Genomic DNA, 15,417 nt, shown 5'->3' on the forward strand with positions numbered 1-15,417 from the left:
GTAGCTGTACTACAGTGGAAACATATTGCTGGAAAATAATTATTTGTGGAAAAAAACTTAAAAAAACAAATCTGTGAGACACATTTTAGAACACTAGTTGAACTGGAGCCAAGAAATTACTTTAATGTACTGCCAAGTATACACCACAGATAAGTGCAACAAGTTGACCTTAAAAGCCAGTGACAAAACAACTTTGTTTAATGGACAAAAATGGACAAAAATGTCCATTAAACAGGAGAAAAAAATAATTTCAGGAGAAAAAATTAATACCGTTATGTATTTATCTTGTGTGTTTGAGTCAGCAGCTTGTATTCATCTCAGAGATGATGGACAGGAAAGTGCTTGTAGCAAAGCTGGGATTCAGGAGGAGCTGCTCCAGCACCTGTGCACCTTTTTGCCTTGTGTTTACTGAACACATGGCACCTTTCCACAGACGCACCAATGTCCCACCTGGTAGATCATCATCATGAGCATAACTTAAAATAAAATCTTAGCAATAATATTTTGTGTTTGCTTGTGTGCGTGTGTGTGTGTCCTACCAAGCAGACTGTCAATAGTCTTCATCCAGCTGAAGATATACAGTGTGTGGTTCTCCTCTGCAGTCAGATCAGCAATGTTAGGGGCGCTGTCGCCCTCCTAAAATGATAAGACAGAATGGAGAATGGACAAAAGCCTTCTCTCACTTTGTGTGTTTCAGAAAAAAAGAAGTGATGTGTAAAATAAACAGATGGAAAAGGTTGAAGATATGTACCTGTAAAATCCGACTTGGCAGAGGGGTTAGGAAAAGCACTGCTTTTTCCATGTTGGTCTGGAATCGAGCTGCTGCTACATATTCTGCTGAGTTCAGCCAGCTGTGAGCAAATGACACTTCTACAGAGGAATAGTGGCTCTGCCTGTAGGAGAAGCGAGAACACAGAAGCTGAGATTAAGGCTACGTTCACACTGCAGGTCTTAATGCTCAATTCCGATTTTTTGATCAAATCCGATTTTTTTGTCTGCTTGTTCACACTACAAATAAAATGCGACAGCAAACGCGCTCTAGTGTGAACGCTCAAAGCGGCCCGCATGCGCAAAAGAAGCTGTCACACACAACGAGCTCTGTTTAGACCCAGAGCAACAGTATTGTTTGACTGATGGCCCTTAATATGCAGACTTCGGACTTCGTTTCCCAATTTTTGCTTTAAGTTATTTTGTTATTTACATAATAATGTAAATAACCTAATAATGATCCTTATTGCTGTTTAAGAGAGGAGCGGTGCTTCAAATGATAGCTGCAGATTTCTGTCAGAATCTGCAGATTATACAGTACAAATAAAATGTTCACATTGTCTTCCCAACAGTTTCACTGACATCTACACTGGATGGCCAGGAAGCGTTCGCGATGTCTTCTCGGGCGCTTCTCTGGCGCTGATAATTGGCTTCAGTCTTGTGTCGGTGACGTAAAAGGCGGATTTAATGCGACTTGACCGTTCAAACAGCAGTCGCTTTCTAAAACATCGGATATGTATCGGATTCAGTACCACATACGAAAGTGACCCAGATCGGATTTGAAAATATCGGATTTGCGCCGTTCACACTGTCATAGCATGATCGGATATGGGTCGCATAGGGTCAAAAAAATCGGATTTGATGCGCTTTCGCCTGCAGTGTGAACGTAGCCTAAGAGAGCTGAAATTTGAGATAAATGTTTGGCTTTTTTGACCACTTGCAGGGAAAAACAGCAAGGCCTCGTCCTTGGTAGTTTTGGCGTGCACTGAACTATCAAAAATAGTTCAGTGGACAAATTTTTTTTTGTTTATAAACATTTATAAATAATAAGGATAGTGATCACTTTTGCTTTAATACTTTTTCCAGCATCATTAGTATTGGTAATAAGGGCATTGATGTTAAAATTTGTGCTGGAAAGAGTACTGACACTGCTAAAAATAACAAGACTGCCAGAAAAAAAAAAGATGAAGTAGATTTAGTCAATGTCATTGTCATGTATGAATGTGTGTGTACATGATTTGTAATATGTAAAAACAGGATGGGTGACTGGGGGAGGAGGGTATGTGTAAATGTTTACTAATGAAATGCATTAAAATGATAGATTTTATGATAGATAAAAATAGATACTTTATTGATCTAACAAGGGATGTTGTGTTACAGCAGTAGAATAAAAAATGAAAATGATATAGTCTACAATTAATAAGCAACATGGTTACAGTAAAAGTAAAAGAAATTACCTGGGATTACATGCTGCAGAGGCATAGGTTGAAGCCATTTGGGCGTCCCAGTAGACACCAAGGATAGTGTCTTTCTTCACATCATCAGGCAGAAGAGATTCACTAGTAGTCTTCAGACCCTTAAAACAATATGAACAATTAAAGGAGTACACCTATTTCAGCAATGTAGCTTTGTTGCTTCATAAAGCGGGTGCATTCAGGGAAAACAGACCCGTTTTGAACTATAATGGCACATGGCCCTGACTTTTTAAAATGTAATGTTTTCTACTAAGGGCAAAATAATACAAGTTCAGTTCCCCTTTAAAATTGCGGGATAATATGATGTGAATAGAAACTGTGTGTATATGTACCAGTGTATATCTGTGTTTCAATACCTGAAAAAAAGCATCCCACTTAGACATGGCATCAGGGTATTTAGCTTTACAGTCAGCATAAGTTGTACAATAGTCCTGTACTCCTGCAGGCACCTGCATCTGGACCTGGTAATGTAATAACATACATGATAATATGCACTATATAACATACATTATAAATAATACAAAATGGTCATATTCATTATTATTTAAACTGCAAATATTTGTGTGATGGCATGAAAAAGTGTCCTCTTCTTCTTCTTCTTATTATTATTATTATTATTATTGCAGTTGTTGTTGTTGTTGTTTTATTTTCAAAGTGTTCATTTTCAGTTTAAGATAATACCTGAGCTCCTGCTCCCATGAAGCCCTGTTGTGCAGCAGACAGAAAGGGAAGTACAGATGCAAAATAGTTCACACCTGGAGAAACATAAAGAGGTCATTTGTATTCCCCCTGTGTTTATTTTTTATGCATTTGTTTCTTGTACTTACAGGCCCACCAACTCTGGGTAGAAATGCACAAAGGCTCTGCTTCCAGGCCACAAGTTGTTGCACCCGTTGGATCAGCGAGACGCCCTGTAAAAACAACAGATCATTAGCTGTGGTCTTGTTTCTTTGTTAGTTACATTATTAGGAGGCTCTTTATTCAGTTTTGTACTACAAAGTTTGTTAAATTGTGATGAAAGGATTATTATTGACTTAAAAAAAAAAAAGAAATGATACTTTGACTTCACCTGAAGTTAACATCCATCCAAGCTGCAGTGGCAGTCCCCACAGCGGACTGTCAGTAGCATTTGTCCCCATGGATCCCATGAAGGGGTCTGTAGCAGCTATCATCAGCCGGTATAAACTCATGCGGTGAAGGTAGTTCCAGGGGTCTGGAACCAGAATCCCATCGTGCATTGGCAACTCAGTCACTTGGCTGGCCGTTTGTGCCCAAAGGATGGGAGCGCCATTTTCTAGAATTACTGCAGAGCTGCTGAGAGACACTGCACATGCCAGGACAAGGCCAAGGACCAGCAAACGAAGCATGACTGAGGTGTTGGGTCTGCAGAGAAGGACAGAGTCAAGAGCAGCTACTCTGGACTGAGAGTTTTCCCTTAAATACAGCATTTGTAACTTCTCTGAATATCAAAGTCAGTGCATGCAGATGTGCACCAATCACATTAGTCCATGTGACATATGGCTCACTGGACCCTGACCAACAGATAAGAGAATTTAAGTACATAGAGCTCAATTTTGTCCAAACATAGAATACTGAGTTCAGTGCAAAGTACATCTGTTCATTGTTCAAGCTGATTTGTTTACATGAACCCAAATCCACAACTTTTATAGTGATACAGTGATACCATCAGTAAATTGAATCTGGAAACACAAACCCCAAATAAATTCTAAGAATCCTTGGAAAAATTATACAGATTTTTACCCCCTTAAGTAGCCAAAGATAACACTTTTTATCTGGAAAAACTCATAAAATTTACTTTCACATACACTCACCGAAGACTTCATTAGTTACACCTTGCTCGCACCAGGTTGGGCCCCCTTTTCTCATCAGAGCTGCCTTAATTCTTTGTGTCACACACTCAACAAGGTGCTGACCATAGCCTTAGTTTTATGTTCTTGGCTGATAGGAGTGGCATCCAGCGTGCTGCTGGAGCCCATCTGCTTCAAGGTTCAGTGGTTATTTGAGATACTGTTGCCTTACTATAATCTTGAAGCAGTCTTTTTTCTCTTTTTTGGACCTTTCTTTGGAAACCCTAGAGATGGCTGAGTGGGGAAATTCCTAAAAGAGCCAGACCAGCCCACAACAACCAACACCTTTAAAGCCACTATAACCTTTCATCCCCATTCTGATCCTCAGTTTGAACTTCATTAGGTTATCTTGGCCTTGGCTATGTGCCTGGACATTTAGATATGGTCTACATGTCTATGCATGTAGTTGCAGCCATGAGATTGGCTGATTAGAGAATCACCTTAAGAATCAGTCAAACCAGTGCACCTAACAAAGTGCAGTATACTCCAGTGAGTCTGTACTGGATACAGAAGTTAAGACTGTTATTGATTTGGTTAATCTGAGTGAACTTTGATGTGCCTGATGTGTCTGGTAAACAGAACATGTCTCATAGCTTTATGTAACATCATAATGTGTTTTGTAAAATTACCACGGAGTAATTACCAATTACCATGGAGTAAACACCAAGAACCAAATTATAACTACAATTTTAAAAAGTTGAGGTGGTGTTAGCAAGTGAACTGTTAGGTAATACTATTTAATCCAGATTCTGCATTATTCTGAAAGCAAAGCCAATTTTATATGTAAAGTAGGGTAGCAAATTAAAAAGAAATATCTTTCAGCAATATGGTGGCATGTATGTATAAATGGCCTGTATTTGTATAGCGCTTTACTAGTCCCTAAGGACCCCAAAGCGCTTTACACATCCAGTCATCCACACATTCACACATACATTCACACACTGGTGATGGCAAGCTACATTGTAGCCACAGCCACCCTGGGGCGCACTGACAAAGGTGAGGCTGCCGGACACTGGCGCCACCGGGCTCTCTGACCACCACCAGTAGGCAACGAGTGAAGTGTCTTGCCCAAGGACACAACGACCGAGACTGTCCAAGCTGGGGCTTGAACCGGCAATCTAGCACATATAAACCACAGAAGGTGAACCAAAGTGCTTTAGAGACTGACACATTTACATTACATCCATCATTTGTACACAGTTCAGTTCTGGCCCATTAATGCATGAACATGAGCCCTTTGGTCTTGTTGGTGTGTCCACCGTGGATGATCTATTCTGGCTCCTTCGTGAATGTTCAGGTTGGGATCTGAGGAGTTTGATTTATGCAAATTAAGTGTCCAGAGCAGCTTTGTGGAGTGGCAAGATGCGCTGTCCTGCAATAGGAGGATGCTGCCATTGGAGGGTGCTAGTGAAATATTTGGTGGATAGACACCTGTAAAAGTAACATTCACAAGAATTTTAAAATACAAGGTTTTCCATGAAAACGCTGCATTGCAAAGAGATAATGAATGTATTCATTTCACCTGTCAGTTGTTTGTTTTTGTTGTGGTTAATCAGTTATGACCCATGTTAGCTGCAGGACCACTGTTTCTTTCCCCACCTTCAAGGACATTTCCCACAAACTCTGTATTCACAAAGCCACCATCATTGTGTATGATCCCCCACACACCTGACACAAACCTTTTACTCTCCTGCCGCCTCACAAGATGTACCAGAACATCTAGTCCCTCACTTCCAGTCAGTGCAACAGTTTCTTCCTTCAGGCCTCAGAAAGCTCAGTACTCAGAGTCTGGACTGGAAACTCATGCACATAGAAGTGAACACCCTACATGAATCAACTAGACTAGTAACATACATACACACTGAAGCACATGGACACACTTTACACATTCATACTTATATTGTTGTGCACATTTCTGCACACATAGTGCAATTAAATTTTACTTAATGCCAAATCAAAAGTAGATTTATATTTTAAGGTAAAGAACCTACAATAACAGTGAGAAAACTGCTACAATCAAATGACCCTCTATGAGAAAGCAAATTGTGACAGTGGGAATAAAAAACTTTCCATTTAACAGGAAGAAACCTCTGGAAGAACAAGGCTCAACAAGGGGAGGCCATCTGCAGTGACTAGTTGGGCACGATGGGAAGGAAACAGGCTAAAAAACACACTGTGGAAACCAACCAGCCAACTTTACCATGTAGAAAAACGGCATAGGTGTGAGGTTGAAATTGCACTAATTGTTTCTTATATAAAAGGGGATTAATTGTGCTGTTAAACGTCTTTACGTTCAGAGAAAGGGGCTTTTGTAAAGTTGGCCCACGATTTAAAAGGAATGTATTCAATTCAATGTGAATTCAATTTATTAGGCCGATTCTGGGCCCCGAGCATCATATATGACACCCAAGACCTAAACAGAATTATAATCCTTTTTATGGCTCTTACACTAACTAAAAGCACTGATGTTGTCCAGTGTAAACTAGCATTTTTGGAACTGATTTGGACCCCTCACCTGCCCACGAACCAGCATCTCACCTGGTAGCCTACAGCCGATAAATACCTAAGAATGAAAGATCATGAAGCACTTAACCTGTGCTGCGTCGTTGCTCTGTTTTTAAGAAAAGGACAGTTTTTTGTTTCTATACTTTTCTGGCCTGCATTATGTTACCGTTTGACACCTTTAATTTACAGCTGCGATCTCGCTGGGAGTGCAGCAGACATCATGTGACGGAGGAGTGGCCAAAAGTAAAAATCAGGAAGCACAACGACGCAAGAAACAAGTCACGAGAAAGGTAAAGTTCAAACTTTTACACAACTCAAGTAAACTTTTAGTCATTCTTGACAATTTCACTAACGTTTTAGACGACCAACGTATTTTTACGAGGTTGTTTCGTATTTTTAAGTTTTTTTGTTTTGTTTTACAACGAAAAGCGACAAACATCTTCATACTGACTTCCCTTGTAACTTCATGACTCTTAAACCCGCTAATGTTAAAATGAAGAGCAGTGTACAGGTAACATTAGGACAGCGTTAACCCCAACAAACACAAGTAGGTCATAACTAAGTATTTGCAGTTTATCCGTTCATGTTGATGGCATAAAAAAAATACTCTGGTGATTTCCGCATTTTTTCCTTGTTGGCAAGGAGACAGAAACAGAACATGCACGTTGGTTTAATTAACCCTAATCACACTTTAATTTTTAATTAAAGCAAACGAGAAATATCCTGTCACTGTGACAGTTTCTTAGCAGGTGGCTATTTGCATACTAAGTTTCAGTCTTTTTTGAGTCAGGAAGTCTGCATGAGGAGCTTGTGCTAAATATTCCCGGCCCAACACTCCTTCACTTCAGGTTGTACAGTATGATATGAGCACCTTTATCAGACTGTAGGACTTTCCTTTTGGCCTTGATAGCTGTTTTTTTTTTTTTAAGGTTAAAAGATGAAAATATTTTAATTCTGCAGCATATTTATAATATTTTATTTCACAGCATTGATATCAAATCATTTTAGCTGTAATGATCATTTGTGTGATCCCTCAATAATGTAAGTGTATTAGTTTCGCAGTGTTTTTAGTGGATAAGTACCAGCATAAAACTTGTTATTGTTACAGTATTTTTTATTGTTTCAGGTTACTCATGTTTACAGTATCACATTCCAAAGAAGCTGGACCTCTGAACCATTTCTAGGTCATGAGTTATATTATAAAGTGATTTATTTAAGCCACTCCTTCACTTTACTATTTCAGCTTCCATCCTTGCTCCTCTTAGCTTGAAGCGTAAGCTTACTGTGACTAATCACACACTGTACTCAGTGTTTGGGGGTGGGTCCACTGTATTCCTGTATAAAAGAAATAAACTTGCCTTCTCAGAGCTCTGAACTCAAATTTATTAAACACTGTGAGCAATGAGGACACCAGCCGTGTGGCAGGCTTTACTGTGTTGTGTGAGAATAAAACCTCAGACTGAGTTCATGAGTATTAAGAAGCACCCAGTGAAAGATAGTAGTGAGCTTCTCAACAGATATTTCTGGAGCTTTGCTTCAAGATGAAAACCTGTAGAAAGAAGGTGAAATGTAAGGGGGTGTCACAAACGTTGCATCATTTTTGGGGAGAGGAGATCACAGAAATCACTGTTTTATCTTGTATTTAATGCTGTACCTAATGTCAAAGACGCCATAAATAGAAACACAGTTGCAACATCTCTTCTTGGAAATTTGCAAAATACAATGATTATACTATATCTACACAAATGCTTTCACCCCGAAAGCCTCTTTTTTTTTTTTTTTTCCTTTTTTTTTTCTACACATGACAGTCACGAGAACAGTGAGCTGACTCCAGACGCTAATTAGATCTCACTGGTAACTCATGAGCGAGTCGAGTGAAGCCTGTGGTCTTGTGTGTCCTCGTAGGTTTCATCATGGCCTACCAGGCTGGGATTCCAGAGGAGCCCAGTGTTTTGGTTAACCAGATCAGCTCCAACATCCAGAAGATCACACTGCTGAGTAAGAAATGCACACATAAAAACGCATTATTGTCAGCCAGCGCGTCCAACACGTGGACACACTTCAATACAAATAAACAACATGCTTCTCTGTGACTTTCTTGCCAGCCTCCGAGCTGCAAAGGGCAATCTCTGTGCTGGGAACTGAACAGGACAGCAGCCAGCTACTACAGACGATGTGAGTTACTGGGGCTTGGTTGGATTTACATACCTGGGCTGTTATCAGAAGTATCTTAGTGAAAGTGTAAATGTGCAAGCGTAGAAAATGTTAGACTATTACAGCAATGTTTAATGCCGGCTAATTTTTTTTATATACTCTAAATTACTTCTGATTCCTTTTAAACCTATGCACAGTATTATGCCTACCATCCTTTGTCTTTGTAATGTCTGAGTACTATTCTCTACTTTAACAAATTCATTTTTTAATGTCATTAGTCAACAGAAGCAGCAACAAGGCAACCACTTGGCAAAGGAGACTGACCGACTGATGAAAGCTTTTACTGCACTCCCAGTCGGACCTGATCAGGTAATGAGTTTCTAAAGTCTTCCTGATCTAAAAGGTTTGTCACAGTCAAGCAAACCACAAAGAACAACCTCTCTTTCTGTCTGAAAAATAAACTCACTGGCACAAAGGCTGTAGTTCCTCACATGTCCCTGGGGCCTGGTTACAAAATTGAGTCAGTCTTCATAGACTCCCATGTTAAATGCCCAACTTCACAGCTTCACTGCAGAAATAAACGTGTTGACAGATTGAAACAAAAATGCTTTTGGCTTCTTCTTAGCTATAATTGTTATTTATATATCACATCATAGCGCTTCACTCTTTCATTCAAAGTGGTTACTTGTAGTTCCAAAGAAACCATGGCAACATCTAAATGTTCAAAATAGCAGTCCACTGACCAATGAACATTGTAATCCATCTTTTCTGTAGAATCTGTGGTACCATACCAGACTGATTAACTACAGACCATAGTTCTGACAAGTCCATTTGTTCATCTGTTTACAATATTTTTGTGTTTACTTTAGCGTCAGAGAAAGATACAGAGAGAGCGCCTGCTGAACGACTTCTCCGCTGCTCTGAACAGCTTTCAAAAGTCGCAGCGAGATGCCGCCAGCAAAGAGAAGGAGTTTGTGGCCAGAGTCAGAGCCAGCTCCAGACTGTCTGTAAGTAACTGCCTGTCATCAGATCACCAAGTTGTTGGGTAGAGCATTAAACGACAGTTATAAAATAGGTACTGTATGGGAGTATGAGAGTGGGGTGAAGCCACTGCTATAAATGTAAACACATATATTACATCATTGCGTAGATTTAGACGGAATTCAGGTCTTTTGACACGCGTGTGAAGTGCTGTTTAAGAAGTGTTGTGTTTTTCTGCTTAGCCATAAACTGGACGACACATACAGGCGATTTTTGTCAGCATAAGTGCTTGTGATGGATAGCAGAGGAGAATATGTTTGGTATCCTATTGAAAACCTACAGAAGAGTAGAGACTTGAAAATTAGACATTCTTGAAACCATAGAAAATAAAATAAAAAATGGTTTTATGCAAAGCTTTTTAGTAGCTTGTTTAAGCTTTGCACTAACAATCCAGCAAAACAAGTAGGTGCTGTACATCAAGGCTCACTGCCTTTTTCCTTTCAGCAGCAGATTTCACTAGTGTTTGTTCTCACTTTCGTGTTTCTTACTGTTTTCACTCTCTGCTTCCCCTCTCCCCAGCCTGCCGAGGCAGATGGTCACCATCGCTGAGTGTAGTTCTGCTGCATGTTAAGGGGGTTATCTTTCTCTCCCCACTGTCACAAAGTGCTCGTTCACAAACCTTGTTGGGTTTCTCTCATCAGTATGTCGGCTTCTGCTGAGAAATGTCTACTTTTTTATTTTTACAAAAATCCACATAAAATTGTTATTGCACTGTATTCCACCACAGTGCTTGCTTGAAATAGTCACAGCTGGTTACAGTTTCACTCCTCTCTTAAAATTGTTGTAACTGCAGGCGTCAGTTCAGAAGTAGTTTCACATGAAGCTGTCACATGATTGTGAATCAAAAAGTATCTTTAATTGTGATTGTTGTAGTCACAGATTCCCATGATTGGACCCACTCACAGCTGTGTTCCCGTATCTCACTCTTGCTTATCTCGCTTCACTCAAAGTTTTTTTTTTTTTTATCTGCTATGCTGCTGATAAGTAGGAACAGCGTGTTACTGCTGCTATGTTTAATAATTTATTTTTGCACAGTAAATAAAGCTGCAAGGTGAATTTATTCAACTTGGCCATGCATATATTTTAACAATGAAGTGTTCTGCAAATACTGAATAATTCTTTTTCTTTTACTTACATATTGCAGCAAAGGACATTCTGTACTTACTGAATCATTGCTATACCCATAATCAGGAATAGAAGGACCTCTGCAGATTTGCAACAATAAGACTTAAATGTGTTCAATTGACTTCTAGCAGGGTGGTCAGCCTGAAGACAGCTTTCGAAATGTTCCTCCTATACCGAGGTAAGCCCACTGTTTCTGAACAGTATTATTCTTTCTGCTTTTTATTATTATAGTAAATAATGTTTTAACTACTCTAGTTGCATCTGTATGCAGTGATTCCCAGATACAGGTTCAGGCTGACGCTGTCACTGAAGAAGATCTGAGACTGATCCAGGAGAGAGAATCAGCTCTAAGGCAGCTGGAGGTAGGGATCAAATTTCAACACCTAATATCTGTGCAAAGAAAATTCCACAAACACAAAGTCACAAACATACTGTAAGTGCCTCTTGAATATGGACCGGCTCTCTTGATTTTTAGTCTGACATCGTAGACATAAATGACATCTTCAAGGACCTGGGTGTGATGGTCCACGAGCAAGGAGACATGATAGGTAAGAATCTTTCAGTAAGTTAATGCTGACAGGTGTAACAGCTTCACATTGACAGTTTACGGCTCAGTGAGCAGGATTGTGCAGTTTCTACTCTTACCGCAAGTAAATTATGTATTTTGTTTTGTTTCCTGCAGATAGCATAGAAGCCAACGTGGAGAATACCGAGACCAATATCCAGAAAGGGGTGCACCAGCTGGCCCGAGCTGCAGGCCACCAGGTAATGTGACAGAGATATCTTAATGTATGATATGACAGAAGTGGTGAGGAACAGGAGTATGAAAAGACAGATGAGCTGTAATAAATGCTAGAAAAATGAGATTTTAACTTGGATTAGTAAAGCAAGACTGGTTGTTAGAGCCCGTTTCTGTAAAGCAGAATGTGTGCATGACTCTACATCATTTAATCAACTTATTAGTTAGATCATAAAGGAAAGAAAATTCAAAAACATTAAATTCCTTCTGCTTATTTTCTTCTAGCAAAGCTCCCGGAAGAAGATCTGCATTATATTGATAGTGTTGGTTGTTGTTGCTGTTGTAGTAGGACTAATCATCTGGGGCTCCCTCAAAGCCTGAGGGCTTCCTCCTCCTCCTCCTCCTCCTCCTCCTCCTGTGTTTATCACCATGGACCAAGAATGAAATTTCATTCTTAATCTTTTTCTTCTTCAAAAACTGACAGAGGGGAAAAAGATTGAAACACCGTCTCTTTTTTTTTTTTTAAGCTTTTTTTTTTTTTTTTTTTTTTTAATCAATTATGTTTTTAAGATATTGTAGTCCTCAATGTCAGGACTACAACCTTGTTTGCTGTGAAGCAAATCTAGCTCTGGTAGCTTTATTGTCATGATCAGTGTCTGATTTAGGCATGGTTTCCTCTGAAATGGAAGACTTATCAGATGAAAGAGGCGAGTATTCGTGTTTAGTGGCAGTCATTGTTGTTGAGTACGTCCTGCCCTAGCAATGTGGAGTCGCTCCAATAAATTGAATGTACACAATACACACAACGCTCCTGGGTGCAATAAGCAGCATGTTGGTAGGGGACGTTGCTGCAGCTGCCTCTTTTTGTCTGGTTACATATGCAAAATCCACATACTATAAGTTTCTCAGCAATAAAACAATGAAGTGCAGTATGTAAATTAAGTGGAAATGAACAAGCGCTAGGTGTGGGTTGCAGTAAAATGTAGCCAAACTACAGTCAGAATATTTAAAGCCTCTGAGGGGCAACAGTGTTTTTATCTGTTGTTTCCAATATTTCAAGTGATTTGATTTTTATTCAGTCTTATGTATAACAAAAATAAAAGCAAGTGCAACTTTAATCTTGCTGTTAAGACGTTAGACTACACTCCAAATAATAAGGGGAAGGGTTTGTTATTATGAGACCAATTCTGGGAAAATGGCAGCGCTGTGTAAAATGTAAGTAAAAGCAGAATGCAGTGAACACAGAAAACGTAGCCAACCATGAAAAAAATGTTTTACCCAGCGTCCCATTTTTTTTTTCTTTTTCCAATAATCATGTTTGTACATTCAGTAGGGACTTATTTCTTTTAGCTTGTCAGGGAAATCCTTTTCATTTCACTGCCTGTCACACAAAGGATTGAAGTAAAATATTCACAGTAAATAGTGCAAAGTCAAGTAATACACAGTGAGAGCATTTGTAGGTTATTTGGCATTCACTTGTGGTTCTCAGGAAAAGGCATCTAATTGAGCAAATTACGTAAGAGCTGAAGGAAAGTTGTCACTATTTTCTGTGAGAACTCTCTTATCCCTTGTTTTTAAAAACAAATAATTAGACGACCGATCTTAAACCAAAATATACTAATGCAAAGTATCCTAAGTTGCCTTGTATTAGTAAACACTAACACTGTTGTTGTCATGCTTCTGTATTTGAACCCGATGGAAAATTATGTGTGTGTGCGTGCGAACTGTCTTCTATTTGCTAAATAAAAATTCAGAATCTGAAGTGTGAAGAGTGATTTTTAACCAAAATTGTAGGATACTTGAAACTAGATTATGCACTTTCTGAGACTGTTGTACTGCTACCAAGTTGGAGGTAGAAAGCTGAAGTGAGATAGCAAATTAATAATTTTTTTGAAATATATTTTTAAAACTTTATTTTGATTCATTTTCCTTTTCAGTAACAAATGGAAGAAAGAGGGGGGAAAAGGGAGGTGGAGGTGGGTGGGGTGGGGGGTTGAACTTAACCCATGAACAGTTTGGATTGTTTTGTCTTATTCATCTTCTTCTTGATCTTATGACCTCTTGGTGATTTGCCTCCCGTCATACTAGAGCTGAGACAGATTCATTGTCAACTGTGACCTTTTTATTTTGAAAATCGAAGCACTTTGTTAATGACTTGAATTGACATTTTAAATTTCACAAAATAAAAAAAATTTCTTGGTGGGGAAAAAAGCTGAGATTTCACAGCCTCCTATTCAGTTCCTGTAACTATCCCAGGGCAGTTTTGAAAGAGTTCGGTGAAAAACAAAAAAATCCACAAAATTTAGAGCAGTTTTAAAAAAAAAATAATTATTTATTATTATTATTATTATTATTATTATTAAGGATATGTATGAGAGAAAGACAAGAAAATGATGATAATCAATACTTAAGTCTGTGATGATTTCGATTTAAACTATAGTATGACCTGAAAGTTTAATATAAATTGGTGTTTACTGTATGCCCATACTCAAAATCACAGACAGCCAGATGAAATTTAAATCTACCAATTACTCAATTTCAAATTAGTCATCACCAACTGCCCCATATGCCTCCACATATGTCAATAGTTAGTTACCATGGTGAGAGCATTTTGTGTAACAGGCTGCAACCAACTGTTGACTTTTGCAAAATGGGCTTGGCATTCCTCTTGCACAATGCCTCATAAAAATCAAACCTGTAATTCATATCAAAGCGTTTTAAAATCCATGAGGTTCCCAAGAAGTTGCTTTGCAGATTCATGTTTTTGTGTTTCATGGAACCAAGATGAAAAAGAAAGTAGTCAAGAACCAGTTAAACGTTGGTTCCTCTGGTACTATGGTAAATATTTGCAATTATTTTTGTGAAAGCTTTAGATTTAGAGTACAAAGTGGTCATCATCTCATTTCTAGGGAATCTAGTATTGGAAATTTATCTGATCAAGATCTGAGTCTTGCTACCTGTATGTACCCAGGGTTGAGTGTAAACTTTGAGTGTCTTTTGAGAGCTGGTTCTTATTTCTTGGTGACAATACTGAGTCAGCATTTTTTCCAGATAAGGGTGGCCTAAGTAAATGTTTCATTAAAGGCTGGGGTTATGCCAGACCCAGTGTTGTTTACATAAAAGTGAATGTCTCTGATTTCACAAAAATAGCATTTAAATATAAATAGTGAAGTGAAAAACAAGAAAAGAAAAGAGGACTAGTAATAGATCTTGTGGTACACCTCATGGGAATTTTAATGGAAAACATCTTCAAGTGTACCTTGAAAATAGTTAAAAATCCGCGTTATATGGTAGGTTATATGATATTCTTGTTTAATGTAAACAGGAGGAAATAGCATTCAACAGAGGATGAGATCAGGGAGCAGTTGAGGTAGCTAGAATATTTCAGAACAGACAGTGTTGGAGTTGGACTCGGATGTGGAAGTAACAGATTGCTGTGACGCAGAAAGCAAAAGTTTCCATGGCAGAGCGAGTGATGAGGAATACTGGACACTGTTGCAAATTCATCACTGAGGCACAGAAAGAGTTGAACTGAGCGTCAGTAGGACAGGGAGTATTTTGAGCTGTTTACACACACAGAAAGTAGCAGGTTGCTGCAAATAGCTGAGCAGAATTTTCCTTCCCAACAGAAACCTCCCAGCTGTGGAGGATGAGGAAAGTTTGACTGGGTACAAAGTTACCACAAGAGAAGCTGGAGATTTTTAGCTTTTGGAGGACAAATTAAAGGACTTATGTTTAAAAG

At 38.9% G+C, this 15,417-nt stretch overlaps 2 protein-coding genes across 3 annotated transcripts; one reads left to right on the plus strand and one right to left on the minus strand.

Moving 5' to 3' along the window:
- Nucleotides 1-97: 97 nt before the first annotated feature.
- Nucleotides 98-3,720, minus strand: leg1.1 (liver-enriched gene 1, tandem duplicate 1). Its single transcript, XM_085431518.1, has 8 exons — nt 3,313-3,720; nt 3,071-3,154; nt 2,925-2,998; nt 2,600-2,704; nt 2,226-2,344; nt 752-893; nt 540-636; nt 98-450 (listed from the first exon to the last, which is right to left on the minus strand). Exons 1-8 carry the CDS (start codon nt 3,689-3,691, stop codon nt 299-301), a joined length of 1,152 nt encoding a protein of 383 aa, XP_085287644.1. The 5' UTR covers nt 3,692-3,720; the 3' UTR covers nt 98-298.
- A 3,104-nt stretch (nt 3,721-6,824) lies between these two features.
- On the plus strand, nt 6,825-12,208 carry stx7l (syntaxin 7-like). 2 transcript variants are annotated; one of them, XM_085431519.1, is made up of 10 exons: nt 6,825-6,906; nt 8,522-8,614; nt 8,722-8,791; nt 9,049-9,139; nt 9,640-9,777; nt 11,065-11,114; nt 11,208-11,298; nt 11,412-11,484; nt 11,619-11,701; nt 11,961-12,208. In XM_085431519.1, exons 2-10 carry the CDS (start codon nt 8,530-8,532, stop codon nt 12,054-12,056), a joined length of 777 nt encoding a protein of 258 aa, XP_085287645.1. In that variant the 5' UTR covers nt 6,825-6,906; nt 8,522-8,529; the 3' UTR covers nt 12,057-12,208. The 2 variants fall into 2 exon arrangements, with proteins under 2 accessions (XP_085287645.1, XP_085287646.1); XM_085431520.1 differs by having other exon boundaries at nt 11,068-11,114.
- The last annotated feature ends 3,209 nt before the right edge of the window (nt 12,209-15,417 follow it).

Source organism: Copadichromis virginalis, linkage group LG15, assembly GCF_057382275.1.
Source record: "Copadichromis virginalis isolate Kocher_CV1m ecotype Utaka linkage group LG15, C_Virginalis_male_GT1.1, whole genome shotgun sequence".
Taxonomy (NCBI): Eukaryota; Metazoa; Chordata; class Actinopteri; order Cichliformes; family Cichlidae; genus Copadichromis; species Copadichromis virginalis.

Bases quoted from the DNA above. Each gene is read 5' to 3' on its own strand.
- stx7l (XM_085431519.1), top strand. From the start codon at position 8,530: ATGGCCTACCAGGCTGGGATTCCAGAGGAGCCCAGTGTTTTGGTTAAC. The intron at 8,615-8,721 runs GTAAGAAATGCA...CTTTCTTGCCAG, and splicing joins CCAGAAGATCACACTGCTGA to CCTCCGAGCTGCAAAGGGCA. The intron at 11,299-11,411 runs GTAGGGATCAAA...CTTGATTTTTAG, and splicing joins CAGCTCTAAGGCAGCTGGAG to TCTGACATCGTAGACATAAA.
- leg1.1 (XM_085431518.1), bottom strand. From the start codon at position 3,691: ATGCTGTATTTAAGGGAAAACTCTCAGTCCAGAGTAGCTGCTCTTGAC. The intron at 3,155-3,312 runs GTGAAGTCAAAG...TTGTTTTTACAG, and splicing joins TGGATGGATGTTAACTTCAG to GGCGTCTCGCTGATCCAACG. The intron at 894-2,225 runs GTAATTTCTTTT...CTTCTCCTACAG, and splicing joins TCTGCAGCATGTAATCCCAG to GCAGAGCCACTATTCCTCTG.